We start from the raw sequence: 16,118 nt of genomic DNA, 5'->3' as shown, positions 1-16,118 counted from the left end.
TCCCCTCTTTCTTGAGAAAATCTTGTGGTGAACTGTGAATTATAACAAACAATGCCTGTGATGGAGGGCCTGAATTGGGGAAAAGTAATAAAGGGGCAAAAAAAAAACAAAAAAAAAGAAAAAAAAAAAAAGAAAAGAAAAAAAAAGGGGGGGTATGGACCCACAAAAAGCAAATAAGGAAAAAATTTGGGTCAAGAATAAAATGATTTGCTTTTAGGTGTTGGTTGTCTAAGAGTTATGATGGGAGGAATAAGAGGAAAACAGAAAAATGGGGGGACAAATTAAAAAATTACTATTGTATTTAGTGGAATAAGAACTAGATAAAATGGAGAGCCAGGGATGGGAGCACTGCTAGTGAGTTAAAAAGGTGAAGTAAAAACCCCCCAAAATGCCATAAACATAACTTTGAGTCCCAGATAAGATAATTTGTTATTGAGGTTTGAATGAGAGGAGATGTAAAGGAGAAAGGTAGAAACTAATATAGTGGGAGAAAAGAAAGAGAGAGAAAAAAAGAGGGAACCACTAAAAGAAGAAAAAAGAAAGGAGAGAGAGAGAGAGAGAGAGAGAGTTAAGGGTTTTGGAGTGCAACCCTCATAGAGAGAAAGGAAGAGGAGAGAAAAGATAATGGGAGATGTAACACTTATGGGTAGTGTAGTTCAAGGAGAGGAGAGAGCAAGACCGGCAGAGAGTTAATCGGCCAAATTGGAGGAGGAAAAAAGTATCAAAAATGAATATAAGAGAAACAAACGAACAAATATAATAAAATGGGATAGGTTATAAAGTCTGCAGATTATTCTTGATTTTGAGAGGTTATCTTCTTGCTTTTTCTTTTCTCTCCCTCTTCCTGGTCGGTGACTCTGTACCCCGGGTTCTGCCCCTTTGGCACGCTCAGGTAGAGGTTTACAGTTGATAAATCTCTATGGCAATGTCATGTATTGTGCTTTAGTCTCGTTGGTAGTCGAGGCTCATTAGCATTTATAGGCTCCGACAGTGAGAGAGTCCGTGTTCCTGGAGCCTTTCTCCTAGTCTTTCCTTCCTCAATTAGTAGCCTGATAATCCAGCTATGGGGTTGCTGCTGCCTCTGCCTGGATCGTAAGAGGCTCAAAGAGCTGGCAACTCCCCACTCTATTTCCACTCAGCACAGGGCTCTGGGTAAGGCTCAGTCAGTCAGAGCTGCTAGCATAATCAGGTGGGCTTTTCTCCCACCCAAAGACCTCTGGCTCTGCTACTCTGTCCGGTAACACAGGCGGGCGCCCACTTCCGGGGCGCTTGGAGGAAACTCTTGCTATCTGCGCACGCCGACCAGGATATCCAGCCAGCAGTCTCACGCTCTGAGTGAAACCCCCAACCGCAGGGAAAAGTTGCAGCATTGGAATTGGCTCTCGCTCCGTCCCCGTGCGCGGCTTTTGCAAGGCACTGGGGCGGCCCGAGATTCCGCTTTGGCCCACACAAAGGCCCCTGACTCTGCCCCTCTGTGCGATAACACGGGCGCGCACTGCCGAGGTACTTGGAGGAATCTCTCATTCACTATCTGCGCGAGCAGACCAGGATATGAGGCCGGCCGCGTTTCCCTCTGAGTGAAACCCCCTTCAGCACGGAAAATCTCCACCGTTGGAATTAGTTCTCGCTCCCTCCCCTGCGCGGCTTTCCCAGGGCGCTGGGGCTGCTCAGAGATTCTGCTTTCGGCCCACAGAAAGGCCTCTGACTCTGCCTCTCTGTGGGGTAACACGGGCACCCACTTCCGGGGCTTAGGAAGAAATCTCTCGCCCACTAACTGCGCACAGACCAGGAGAACGGGTAAAATGGCCGCCCGCTTGTCTTTCTTTGTTTGGGTTTGGCGTGAGTGTTAGCTGTATTGCCCGGGTTGCCACAGGATCAGTTTTTCCTTGGCTTGGGTCTCCGTGCCACAGCCTGGTTTGGCCGTTTGTGCCGCGGCCTGGATCTATTTACCCCCTTTGCCCGCCTCCGTTTCTATATTCACAGTTACCAGAGAAAGCCGCCCTGTTTAGGTTAGTGAGGAAGGCGGAGCATTTCTTACTCCTTATTTCCTTCGGGGTTTGGTTATATATTTAGCCAATTTTTCACTCGACCATACCTTCGGGTGTATTGCGAATCATCTGGAGGCTCCAAGTATAGGTTTTTCTGTTTCTGGTTGAAGATCTTGTTGAGTTTTGGGGGAGATTTATCGGTATCGCTTCCTACCCCGCCATTACTCTGACGTCATCTGGAAAAAAATACTTTTTTATATATGATTTAAAAATTATTTTATAGCTCAACTTGGAAGTTCTCTTCCAATTTGCAAGAATTTAATACAATTCAGTTTATACTTCACATCTCAATTGTAAGTTCATCAATATTCTGGTACTCAACTTTATCTTTTTATTTTTAACATTATATCTTTCAGCACGGCGGAGAATTTACAGTGTGTCTCAGCGATGTCTTATTGACCTGGAAACACTTACTACATGATAAATTGAACTTACCAGTTGAAAATATGGAAGTGGTTGACCATTATGAGGACATTAGGAGGACTTACAATAATTTCTTAAAGAATAGTAATATGTTAGATCTGATTGATGTGTATAAAAAATGTAGTGTTTTGACTTCTAATTGTGGAAATAATGCCAACATATCCCCCGTAAGTACTTTTTTAAAACAATTCTATCTTAAATTAAAATTTGACTAGATTTATTTTTAACTCTGGTATTAACATTTATAGTAACTTGATAATGCTTTTGCTTTTTGGATCATGTTAAGATTGGAAAATTTAGCTACCAGAAAGCTAGTTATTACTTGAAAGAAATGTTTTGGTGGTAAATTTTGATGAACTTGTGTTATTATTTGATTGGAATGTAAAAATAGCCTCATTTGGCATGTGTTGTATAAATTATTTCTATGACTCTATGGATTAATAATATTATTTTACTGAGATGGTGGTATCATTTTGTGAGGATTAGATAACGGAACTATTCCCTTTTTAGCACACACATAATTGTCTTTTTTTTATGGAGTATAAATTTAAAAATTATTGGAGTAGCAACTCTTGATATTTGGTTTAGTCTACATTAGAATTAGTAAACTGTTTTAGAATATATTTGGATATATTTGGTTTGTTTTAAAGGGTTGAAAATATTTTTTTTTATTTTACCATTTACTGAGTGTGAATCAAGAGTAATTAAATAGTGGTAATTACTAAATTACCTGTAGTTAGAAGAGAATGTTTACTGTATTTTCAAAGATATTACTATTTTTCTAAATACTTGTCTGATACTTGGGAATAATATTTTGGCTGCTTATAATAGAAATCTCCACAATAACAATGGTTTAAGAAAATGGAAGTTTATATCACCTTTTTTATAAAAGATGTCTAAAGGCAAACATCCAGTACTGATATAACTCTATATTATTCTAAGTTATAACTTAAGTTATTCTATTATTCTGTTCTCCCATCTTAATTCTTGACCTCTACCCTCAAAATTATTTGTGGTGTATAATTGCTTACAGCTCCAGGCATCATATCAGCAGTTCTTGCAGCAGGAAGTACTAAGGCAGCACAATACTCTTCATTTTAAAGAGACATAGCTGTTTTTCTTCCATCTCGTTGCCCACAGCTTACTCCCATGACCACATAAAGGTGCTAGGGAGGATGGAGCATATAGTCTTTATTCTAGGTATTCACATGACAGAATAAAAATAAAAGCTCCATTACTAAGGAGGAAGGAGAGCATAGATATTGTTGGTCAGTTTGCTATCTTTGTCTCATTGAGCTATGATGGAAGCCTTTGCCCTGTTTTAACTTTCTCAGAGCACACATGCATTCGTTAATACACATACACACCTACAGTATAGTAAGGAACTTGTGAGTGTAGATAGTTTTTTTTTATTCCTCCCTTGCTATATTTTATTTGCTTGCTTGCAAAGATGGTTTTTGACTACTTTTCACATAGTTAGAGAGGCTAATTGAAAGTAAGTGTTGGATTGTAGGACCAACAAAGAAAATCTAATAGGTCAGTGAGATATAATCTGCCTGAGGTCTTTGGGCAAATGGTGTTCCTCTTATTCTTTGCCCCTGTTTAAGTCCTCAAGTAAGTTTCCTCATTTAAGTGAGCCAACTTATAGTATAAGACATATCAGGGTCTGCATTGAACGAAGTTCTGTGTCCCCAAACATCAGCATGCCTTCTCTGTAGAACATCAGGAAGGCAGTGGAACCTGCTAACATGATACTATACAAAGCAGAAAATTTTCTGTACTTAAACCCAGGAAGACAGACAACTTGATCTCTGATACTTATGTTTGTTCTAGGAAAATTTCCAGTGAGAAAAAAAAATGAGCAGAAAAATAATATCCCCAGACTGAGTCCTCAAAAATGCACAAACTATAATCCAAATTTATGCTAAAAGTTTCTTTAAATATATGTATCAGAAAATTTCAAATAATTCTGAACTATAGAATGCTGCAGTTTTATAATCCTGATAAGGTTTTATTTGTTTTGTTTTTTATTTATTTCAGTCTCAGTAAGGCAGGAGTTATAAGGAATTAAGGTAAACTTAAAATAGGGAAGCTCTGGGAACATGATAATTTGAACAGTGCCCGGTTATTTCCTTACTTTATAATCCCTGTCTCAAGGACATAGCTGCAGGGCCCATGGGCATCTGGGAGCATAGAAGGCCTGGGCAGAGCTTGCTTTCTCATGGCCCAAGCAGTCGTCTGGAAGACAACATCAAGGCCTGGACAGAAATGGTAGATCATAAGAAGAGTTTAGCAGTCATCAGAGATCTGGGGACCTTCTGGGAAGGTCAACAAATGTCCTCAGTGAAAGTGCCAGGATTCCCTGACTTTGAAGAAGCTGACAAGTAGCTGAGTGGATGGGGCTTACTGTTGGTGGGGCTTGAGAGGCTGCAAGAAGACTTTCTCTTGGCCTAAGCATTTGACTATCAGCTTGTTTATTTCTCCGCTGCCGCTCGGTGAGGAGAGACCATTTACTTGCATACTTGTAGAACTGTAATACACTTAAAGTACCTCAACAGTCAGAACTAAGCCCCAAAGAGCCAATGAAAAAACAGCAACAGCCATGCGCCCTGGTCAGATGGCTGGGTCGTTGAGAGCATTGTCCAGGGTGCAGAGGTTGCTGGTTCGATTCCCGGTCAGGGGATATATATAACAAATCATTGTTCCTCTCTCTTTCTCTCTCTCCCTTTCTCTCTCACTAAATCAATAAATAAAAATTAAAAATAAAACAGCCACTTAAGGAGTTTCAGCAGCTAGGGAAAGATGAGTCAGCTGAGGACACGCATGCCCAACAATACAGAGCTGCTAGAGGGGAATGACAACAACAAATAATATGCAAGGAAATCAAGGCCACACCTAAAAGCAAGATTTTCTACACATTAAAAAAGAAAGAAAGGAGAAAAATTTTCTCATGCAACAGATAAGTTCAGACCAAAATTAGTATCCTGAAAGTCAAGTTTAATAAATATTTAAAGCACAGAGAAAAATATATAAAGGAATCATTCTTAACTTATAAAAAAGTTAAGAAACTTGGAGTTTACATCTAGAGGATTTAACATCGAGTCCCAGAAGGAGAAAAAAGAACAGATGCAGAAGAAGCCATGATTAAGTAAATAACATATTTATTATGATTACTTTTGTTGTAAATATTTCCCTGAGTCTGCTGATTCAGAGTGCTTACAAAGTTTCAGACTGTACTGATGAGAAAAGCCATATACCTATGCATAATCTGGTAAAATTTCTGAACTCAAGGATAATGGTAAATATAGGTAAAGCCCAACTGCTCATCAGTAGATGATTAGATAAAAATAGATTATAAAAATGGTGATACATTATCACAATGTAATACTATTCAGCCATAAAAAAGAAGGGAATTTTACCTTCTGTGACTGTATACATGGACCTGAGATTATTGTGCTAAGTGAAATAAGCCAGAGAAAGACAAGTACTATATTACTATTTCACTTGTGTAATCTTTTTTTTTTTTCTTTCTGAAGTTGGAAACGGGGAGGCAGCAAGACAGACTCCCGCATGTGCCTACTGGGATCCACCCGGTATGCCCACCAGGGGGCGATGCTCCGCCCATCTGGGCCACTGCCCTGTTGCATCCAGAGCCATTCTAGCGCCTGAGGCAGAGGCCATGGAGCCATCCCCAGCGCCCGGGCCATCTTTGCTCCAATGGAGCCTTGGCTGCGGGAGGGGAAGAGAGAGAGAGAGGAAGGAGAGGAGGAGGGGTGGAGAAGCAGATGGGCGCTTCTCCTGTGTGCCCTGGCTGGGAATCGAACCCGGGACTCCTGCATGCCAGGCCGACGCTCTACCACTGAGCAAACCGGCCAGGGCCTTTTTTTTTCTTTTTTACAGGGACAAAGAGTCAGAGAGAGGGATAGATAGGGACAGACAGACAGGAATGGAGAGAGATGAGAAGCATCAATAATCAGTTTTTTTCTTCGTTGTGACACCTTAGTTGTTCATTGATTGCTCTTTCATATGTGCCTTTACTGTGGGCCTTCAGCATACCGAGTAACCCCTTGCTTGAGCCAGTGACCTTGGGTCCAAGCTGGTGAACTTTGCTCAAGCCAGATGAGCCCGCACTCAAGCTGGCGACCTCAGGGTCCTGAGCCTGGGTCCTCCGCATCCCAGTCTGATGCTCCATCCACTATGCCACGGCCTGGTCAGGCCACTGTGTAATCTAACAAAATAAACGAACAAAATAGAAACAGACTTCTAGATATAAAGAACATACTGACAACTCTCAGGGGATGGGGGTGGAGGGCTGGGTGAAAAGATGAAGGGATTAAGCAAAGAAAAATACTTAGAGACACAGAGAACAGTGTGGGGGTTGCAAGAACGAAGGGGTGGGGAGGTGGAGGAGGGTAGAGGGAGGATAGAGGGAGGATAGATAGTGATGGAGGAGACTTGACTTGGGGTGGTGAACACAATGCAATATACAGATAATATAGAAAACTGATACCTATATAGTTTTATTAATCAATGTCAAATTTTTTTTTGGAAAAAAGATAAATATATGTTTTCTGGCAGAAAGAACAAGTTATTGAATAAAGAGCAAAAAATTAAATGGCCTATCCTGAAAGAAGAGGACAGTGGCTTAAGAATTTTACCCTCAATCAATATATCATTGATTAGTCAAACTAAAGAAGGGATTTGTGAGGATGTGCAAAAATTTAAAGAATATTGTTTTAATACCTCTTGTAAAGAATTTACTTTTCCAATGATCATAATAACTAAACAGATGAACTGGAACAGATAGCTATCTAAGGGAAGATGGTAGTTGAACAATAAAACTTGCAGAGTGTGTGTGTGTGTGTGTGTGTGTGTGTGTGTGTGTGTGTGGTTAAAATAGGGATAGACTGGGCATGTGTGCTGAAGTGGAAGGCTTACACTAAGGGAAGTTCTGATATTAGTTTAGAATTAAAACTGCTAAATATTATAGTTGGGGGCAAGTAGCAGGCATTATCACTTTAAAACAGTGATAGAGAAATATGGGTCTGATCTGAGTATGGAGAAAGAGAAGGTAATCATTAATGGAATGGAAAAATATGGTACATTTTCTAAGTTAATAGAATAGAAATAGAATAGGTAGCAACTTAACAAATCAGTAAAGGTAAAGAGCAATGAATTAATAGCATATCACAACAAATATATTGTGATTTTTATACTTATCTCAGAAAGCTTTATGCTATATTATTGAGTCCTTGTCAAATTTTCAAGTCTGGGAAACTGTTTACACTCTTAAAAGATAATTATTTAGAATTACAAGGAGATTTTGTTTATGTAGGTTATAGCTATTGGTATTTTTCATATTAAAAATTAAAATTGAGGCATGTTTATAGTACCAGTTATTAAAAATCTTGATAATAAGCCTATTAAATGTTATCATAAATAACATTTTATGAAGAATAACTTTTATAAAAATAGGAGGTAGGAATATTGTTTTACGTTTTTACAAATATCTCTAATGTCACATCTGATAGAAATAGCTGGATTCTTATATCTGCTTCTGTTTGATATGGCATTTTGACTCATATATATATAAAGAAAATTTGGGTTAACATTGATACATAGTTGAAAAGGTAGGATTTTCTGAATCTCCTGTATAGCTCTTGGGGACCTCAGTTTGGACCACATTTCGAAATGCACTGAACTGATCTAGAATATGGACTTTACATGTAATTAAATATGAAACCAAAGGTAACATTCTCCTATTAAAAAAATAACATTGTGTTTAAAGAAAAATGAATTTTTGGTTTCAACATCTTTTTAAATATCAGACCCACAACTGTGAGGACTACCTCTATTCAAAAATTTGCTAAATTATAATTTTTTAATCTTATATTTTGAGATTGAAAAATTGTATATATTATAAAGAACAAAATCCTAGGCTATGTAGTTGGTTTTTTTTTTGTTTTTTTTTTTTACAACAAACTCTTTATGAGTACTAGTTCATATCAATAGAATTGTGGCAAATGCTATTACTTTTTAAGAGGTATATTTTGGTGAGTTATATTTATAACTTAGTAATATGAGAGAGGAAAAGTGATTTGCAATCTCATTGGGCTTTGTTAATTCCATTGTACCTTTGCTACAGGTTTACTAATTGGGAATGGTGTGTGTGTATATGTGTATACATATGAATAATCTTCAGTTCCTTAGAATAAATGAAATACCATGGAGATATTGAGTAGTATGGCATGGTGAAAGCAAACATCTCTTCATACATTTTTTTCATGAAAACTATTTTTTGTTTTTTAAGTGCAAGGAGGGGAGACAGAGACAGACTCCTGCAGAGCCCCGACCAGGATCCACCTGGCAACCCCTGACTGGGCCAATTCTCTGCCCATCTGGGGCTGTGCTCACAACAGCTATTTTTAGTTCCTGAGGTAGAGGCTCCACAGAACCATCCTTAGCACCCAGCCAATGCTCTCGAACCAATCCATCCATTGCTGTAGGAGGAGAAGAGAGAGAGAGAGAAGGAGGAGGAGTGGGTAGAGAAGCAGATTGTGCTTTTCCTGTGTGCCCTGACCGGGAATCAAACCTGGGACATCCACATGCCAGGCCAATGCTCTATCACTGAACTACTGGTCAGGGCCCATGAAAACTATTTTGTTTAAATAATGTGTTGCTTAGGACACTAGACTTATGTATATTCCAAAATGAATCATTTATTGTGGGCTTTAGGCAAGACTTTTCTTTCTCTTTAATTACTTTCTTCCATAAGAAATAAAAGACTAAGATTACATTTCCGAGGTCATCTTTTTAACTCACAACTTGTGAAACTCACTGAATCCAGATACTTATGGAAATTATTATTTGTGTATGTGTGTCTGTGAGAGAGAGAGAGACAAAGACAGAGAGAGGGACAGACAGACAAGAAGGGAGAGAGATGAGAAGCATCAATTCTTCGTTGGGGCTCCTTCCTTGTTCATTGATTGCTTTCTCATATGTGCCTTGACCGTGGGTCTTCAGCAGACCAAGTAACCCCTTGCTCAAGCCAGTGACCTTGGGCTTTAAGCCATCGACCTTGGGCTTTAAGCCAGGAACTCTGCACTCAAGCTGGATGAGCCCGTGATCAAGGTGACCTTGGGGTTTCGAACCTGGGTCGTCTGTGTCCCAGTCTGACGCTCTGTCTACTGCGCCACTTCCTGGTCAGGCACCATTGAAAATTAATTGAAGCAATTTGTTAAGAAGTTTAATTCCATGTTTACATGTTGTTGACTAACAACAAAGGTCAGGTAATCCACTATATACCAGAACATTAGTGACACTGAGTAGAGCTAGGTATGACATATTTTACAGCTGGCATAGCATTTTATTAGTAATATCCTGTATTTCCTACAGTATCAACTACGGGATTTTCTCTCTGGCAGACGGTCTGCAGTAGATGATGAAACTGATCTTTATGTACCAACATCGCCAGTAAGTAAAGACAACCAGGACAATGAAAAGGTAATGATAAAGTGTGAGTAAAGTAAAGTGGGATATGATCTCTTTCAAATCACTATAAGTTTGATTGTCCATAGAGATACTATTTATTTAATTAAAGTTTTTAATTTGTTTAAATAAAACTGTTTGCAAAGAGTAATACATGCGAGACTGGAGAGAGCGGTCAGTTATTTTGTGGATTTGGGCCAAGGTAACAGACACTGCAAAAAGAGGTATCAGAAGGGGTTGAAGGTCCAGATTGCCAGAGTTCTTTGAATCTTTGTGTAGTGTCCCTTGGTCACTGTGGGGGATTAGTTCCAGGACCCCCCTCAGATAGCAAATTCATGGATGATTAAGTGCCTTATATAAAATAACATGCATTGTATTTACAAATAACCTATACACATCCTCCTTTATACTTGAAAATATCTCTGGATTACTTATAATCCCTAATACAGTATAAATAGTTGTTATATTGTATTGTTTAGGGAACAATGACAAGAAAAAAATTTGTATGTGTTCCTTATAGATGCAATCATCATAGGCCTAACTACATAGTACACATCAGCAGCAATGTAACTTTTTTAAAATTTCAAATATTGTCGATTTGCGGTTGGTTGCATTCATAGATACGGACAGAGTCCATGGATACAGAGAGCTGACTGTATTTGGTAAACTTCACAATTTCTATTTATATGATTGCTTCTTGGAAACCTATGTATAATTGGAAATTCTGTTCTGTGTCCTTTGTGGTAGAATAACTGATGCACCATGAGTTCTGGTAACAGGGTTTGTTGTGCAAACACACCCTGGAGCAGTAGTGCCAAGTACAGGTTTGGTCTACTATCATTTACCTTCAGCTGGTAAAGTGAAGTGCCAAATTAAATATAGTAACGCTTCACTGACCATGAGAGCCATGTTTATGAAAGTTTCTATGGTTGATACAATCACCATTAAGATGAAAATTTAAGAGTATTGGAAATAGCAGTAAAATATCATTCAACATATCTAAAACTATGGTATATGAAAGGTTTAGAATATGCCTACTTTCAAATCCATCTGCTTCAGTAAGTTAACACATTAGATGAATCATTGTCTTCACTTTTCAGGAAACATGGCAAAACATTCTCATAAGTCTAATACTAGACGGATAACATGTTTAAAAATATTTTTTATCACTGCCCTCAAATAGATACCTGTATACCTATTTCCTAGACTTAATAATTCACTTTATATCTGCATCTAATATTTTTCTGTCCTGCATGAAAGTTGCTGATAGCATAACACCTAATCCCTAAGTTTCTTCAGCATATCATTTCCTGAAAATATGGCCATAACCACAATATCATTACCCCTGGTATCATTTGCTGTCTCCCCTATTCTCATTTATCTATTTGTCCCCAAAATGGCTTTTACTTTAGACTCAGTCTACAAGAATTCTCCTCAGTTTTATTTTTACTTCTTATTTATCTGATTAACTCCTACTGATTATTTAACTTGTTTCTCTATTTCCATTAAACTGGGAGTTACATCTAAAAGCTTGCTTAGATTGAGGTTGAAACATTTCTTAACAAATTCTCCAGTAACTCATGCTGAGTATTTCATTTTGTATCATAGCAGGAGACACAAACTCACTTTGTCTTGAATTACCCAGTCACTAGTATAAAGAGGTGGTTTTCCCTTTGCTCTTAGCAAATATCTGTGGGGTGATACTTTGGCACTGTGTTATTAACTGTCCCCAACGGTCTTTCATTGAATGGTTTTAAGCATGCATTGATCATGCTGGTCTAAATCAATTATTTCATTAGAATTTGCAGAACGGCCAGTTTCTATTACTGTCATGTCTTTACATTAATTAGCTGCCATTTCTCAATAAAGAAGAGGTTTACCTTATTAACTGGGATGAAGTCCAGTTTCCTAAAAATGGCAGGGTCGCTACTTAATTCTTTCTCTTTAATTATCAGTTTAGCAGTTGATGTAATAATTATACATAACATAGGCAAACTAGATATTTTTTTTCTATGTATCTTTCTCCTATTTTATGTGTCTATATATTGCTAGGCCTCATGGACTTTTATTTATTTAGAGTTTTAAAATGAATAACAGCCATTAATCTTTGATGCTAAAATAGAGGCTGCTTTTCAAGCTGCCTGCTGTATCTTTTTCATAGACCCTGTTATACTTGTGAACCCTTTCCCCCTTTTTAGTACCAGAAAGTATCCGAAGGGCACTTTTGAATGTTTCCTGCTGAGATTCAAGATTCCTTTTATATATTTATTTTTATTTCTTTAAGATTTGTGATTCCTTTTAGTAATTTGTAACTATTATCTCTTGTTTGAAATGGGCTTTTCCTTAGATTCTGCTTGTTTTTTTCTCCTGCCCTAAATCTTGACAAAACACTTACTAAATTACCTGGCCTTTTATCAGTAGTACTTAGGAGTACATATTCATACATCAAGAGGGTATGAATTCATTTTTGATCTATCTTACAAGCTGTACAGGGAGGAAACAATAATTGTTATTGTGCCTTTTAATTAAGAGAAATGAACTAATTTGTACATGTAAAATGACCTCAGTTTTTAGAGTGTTGGCTTACGGATACAAAACATTATCTTAAAGGTATACCTGTGAGAAAATGTTATAGTTTATAGAAACCAATGGGTCCTTGTTATAAGCATATAGTTTTCTCATTTAAAAAGCAAAGATTATGTTAATCCTGTTTTTTGTCTTTTGTCTTTGTCTTTTGGGTTGTATTTTCCAGGAGAATTTTATCTACTAGTTAGCTGATGAATTAAATTTTATGAGGTCTATTAAAGTAGCAGCCATCCTCTAAGCCACTTTTCTGTTCCTTACAGACTTCTAATTTATTTTTTACAAAGTATTTTTGGAAGGCAGTGTATTTCTTTTAAAATTCCAGAGTAACTTTTTGGACTGTAGTCTTGCATAGATTTATTTTTATGGCCATTGTACTTACTAATGCCACACAGGAGTCCTCAAGTAGATGAATGGAATGAATTTGAGGAAGTGTTTTTGTTTCCTTCTTTTACCTTATTTTCTTTTTCTTATGCGACTAAACTATTGCTTAGGAAATTCTGAAGTACTGAAGGGAAAAATACAATAAAGGTCCCCAAAGAAATCATCAGTTAAATCAGTGTATTACTTCTAGTCCAATTTTCTTTTTGTCATTATATGTAATTACTTATGTGTTGGCAAAGAAAGTAAAATATACCTGTATAAATTGTTAATCTTATCTATTTAGAAAAACTGACTTCAAATTGAGATTGAATATCTGCATTTCAGTAATGATTAAGGGATAGGAAAAGAAACTCGAAATCTTCAGAAAGCTTAAAATTGTTTAACTTTTAAAGAAACATTGCAAATATTTTGTGGTATGGATAGAATCAGTTTATTAAACAAATACATAGAACAGCATCTTTATTTTTGGCATCTTGGTAAACGCTTCAATCTTGTGGATTTTTTCAATTTAGGCTCTTTCTTCTGGACATTATAACTGTTTTTATGTGGAGTGCTTTTCCAGAGAGCCTCTTTAAAACCCACTTGCAAATACAAGAGCAGGGAAACCATAACTGCTATGTTATCTGACCATAATGATAGGGACGGATTCCTAATTACAGCCAGGAGTTAAAAGAAACACTCATAACTGTGAGGACTACAAGATGTTTTCCCTTGATACTTGCCTAGCATCTGAAGGTCCCAATTTGCTAGCCTTAAAAATCAAGGTGGAGATGTGGAGTTTTAGACCAGGTTTTTCACCCAGTAAGAATCAGATATTTACATACTGGTAAATCCTTATTAGTTTGGGACAGTAAAACTAAAAAGCACGGTGAAACTACTGTAGTTTTGTGAAATTAAATGCAGGAAAAGTAAAAAAGTTTCTGATTACAGTGTGAATATCATTGTTTCTCTGCCTTGATTTTTGGCAAATTGTGTTGCTCTTTCTAATGTCAAAAGGATAAAGAAGAGAGATGACTTAGACATACTATTGCACTGACAGTAAAATGGAAATTTTTGTATTATGGAGTCACATGAAGCATTGTGATTTACTGTGCAAGTAAAGATAAAAAGATATTTGAAATATAAGATGAAAACTATGTTATATCTTTGTTTATAAAACTTTAGGACAGATCTTAAAGAGATTATAATTTAATTGTATGTTAGAGTACTTTTCTTTTTAAGGCAATGTAATAAAAACATCTGAGCACTTATTTCCCCATAATAGTTTTTATCTATAGTTTCAATTCTGAAATATCTTAAAGGGCCAAATACATGTATTAATTTGCTTTCATTTATTATTGAACGAAAACTGGTTAAGAACCTATTAACAAAAATAGATTGATGGCCCTGGCCGGTTGGCTCAGTGGTAGAGCATCGGCCTGGCATGCGGAGGTCCCGGGTTCGATTCCCGGCCAGGGTACACAGGAGGGGCGCCCATCTGCTTCTCCGCCGCCCCTCCCCCTCTCCTTCCTCTCTGTCTCTCTCTTCCCCTCCCGCAGCGAGGCTCCATTGGAGCAGAGATGGCCCGGGCACTGGGGATGGCTCCTTGGCCTCTGCCCCAGGTGCTAGAGTGGCTCTGGTCGTGACAGAGCGACGCCCCGGAGGGGCAGAGCATCGCCCCCTGGTGGGCGTGCCGGGTGGATCCCGGTCGGGCGCATGTGGGAGTCTGTTTGACTGTCTATCCCCGTTTCCAGCTTCAGAAAAATACAAAAAAAAAAAAAAAAAAAAAAAAAAGATTGATTTCCTAATATAATGCCAATCATTCTTTTATGCCCTAAGTATATATCATTTGCTCTCATGGAACTCATTAAGTAGTAGAAATATTAAGAAAATAAAGTATCAGAAAGTATTAAAATCTATGCAGAGAATTACATAATTGACTGATAGGCATAGTTATAATGGGGCGATAAGGAATATGTAAATGGCTATTTTATATTGGGAAATTAGGGAGCCTCTCTGCAAAGGTAATAAATTCTAGTATCTTTAATATTTAAGAAAAAAAGATCTTTGGAGTTAATATTTAGACTTTTTTTTTAAGGGCCGTTTTGCCCCTTTCTCTCTCTCTCTCTCTCTCTCTCTCTCTCTCTTTAATTTTTAAAAACTGATTTTAGAGATGGAGGAAGGGAGAGAAAGAGAGAGAAGCATTGATTTGTGTTCCACCTACTTATACACTCATTGGTTGATTCTTGTATGTGCCCAGACCAGGGATTAAACCCGCATCCTCAGCATGTCGGAAGGATACTCTAACCAACTGAGCTGTCTGGCTAGGTCTAGACTTCTTTTAATGAATTATAGCTTAAGTCCATATTTAAGGTAACCTTATCCTGTCCAATGAGGTTTTTCAAGTTGACCCTGTCTCCCATGTTTCAAGAATTTTCACATGAAATTTAAGTAATTCAAAAGGGTATTATTTTTAAAAGTGCTTTTAAGATGTATATGAACTTGAGCTGCCCTTAATAATTACCTAAGAGACTTCAAAATTATTTGTAATTTTTAAATTGCTACCTCTTTAACTCTCTTTATGCCTTGTTTAATCATTTGACCGTGAAGGACAAGTATAGGATATATGAAAGAAATGATGCCCATATTAATGCTCTCAAATATTGTGTATCTTGTACTTGAATGGCCTATAGATCTCTTTTGGCAAGTTAACATCACATCAATTATTTGCTTCTATATGCTTAGCATTTGGTTGAATCTTTTCATTTTAATACTTAGTTGCTTAGTTGCAACTTATTATCAAAGTCAGTATCTTAATAATTCTCCAAAAGTTTAACCATAAATTTTATCCTTTATATCTAGTCCTGTAAGGGACATAGGACCAAATAGTACCAGTTAACCCATGCTCTAGGCTTCAGGGGGCTTCATTATTGGCTGTTATTTAGTGGCAGGTGTATGTGGGGAATTGAGATCAGGCCTCATCAGAAATGTAGACTTTGGACTGTGTCTTTTATATCATTTTCTTGTTTTATTATTACTATTATTATTATTATTATTTGTATTTTTCCGAAGCCAGAAACAGGGAGGCAGTCAGACAGACTCCCGCATGCGCCCAACCAGGATCCACCCGGCATGCCCACCAGGGGACGATGCTCTGCCCATCCGGGGCGTCACTATGTTGCGACCAGAGCCACTCTAGCGCCTGAGGCAGAG

The 16,118-nt window shown here is 37.6% G+C and overlaps 1 protein-coding gene across 1 annotated transcript in view; it reads left to right on the top strand.

Annotated features, from left to right (window-relative positions):
- The window catches only part of PARPBP (PARP1 binding protein), a 63,904-nt gene that overhangs the window by 16,969 nt on the left and 30,817 nt on the right, over positions 1-16,118 (top strand). The window contains exons 3-5 of the mRNA XM_066356519.1: positions 2,405-2,638; positions 6,008-6,064; positions 9,867-9,974. Of these exons, the coding sequence (XP_066212616.1) occupies positions 2,405-2,638; positions 6,008-6,064; positions 9,867-9,974 (399 nt within the window). The remainder of the gene's footprint in view (positions 1-2,404; positions 2,639-6,007; positions 6,065-9,866; positions 9,975-16,118) is intronic.

This window comes from Saccopteryx leptura, chromosome 1 (assembly GCF_036850995.1).
Source record: "Saccopteryx leptura isolate mSacLep1 chromosome 1, mSacLep1_pri_phased_curated, whole genome shotgun sequence".
NCBI lineage: Eukaryota > Metazoa > Chordata > Mammalia > Chiroptera > Emballonuridae > Saccopteryx > Saccopteryx leptura.
The sequence above is the reverse complement of the archived record's forward strand: the minus strand, read 5'-3'. Positions and strand labels throughout refer to the sequence as shown.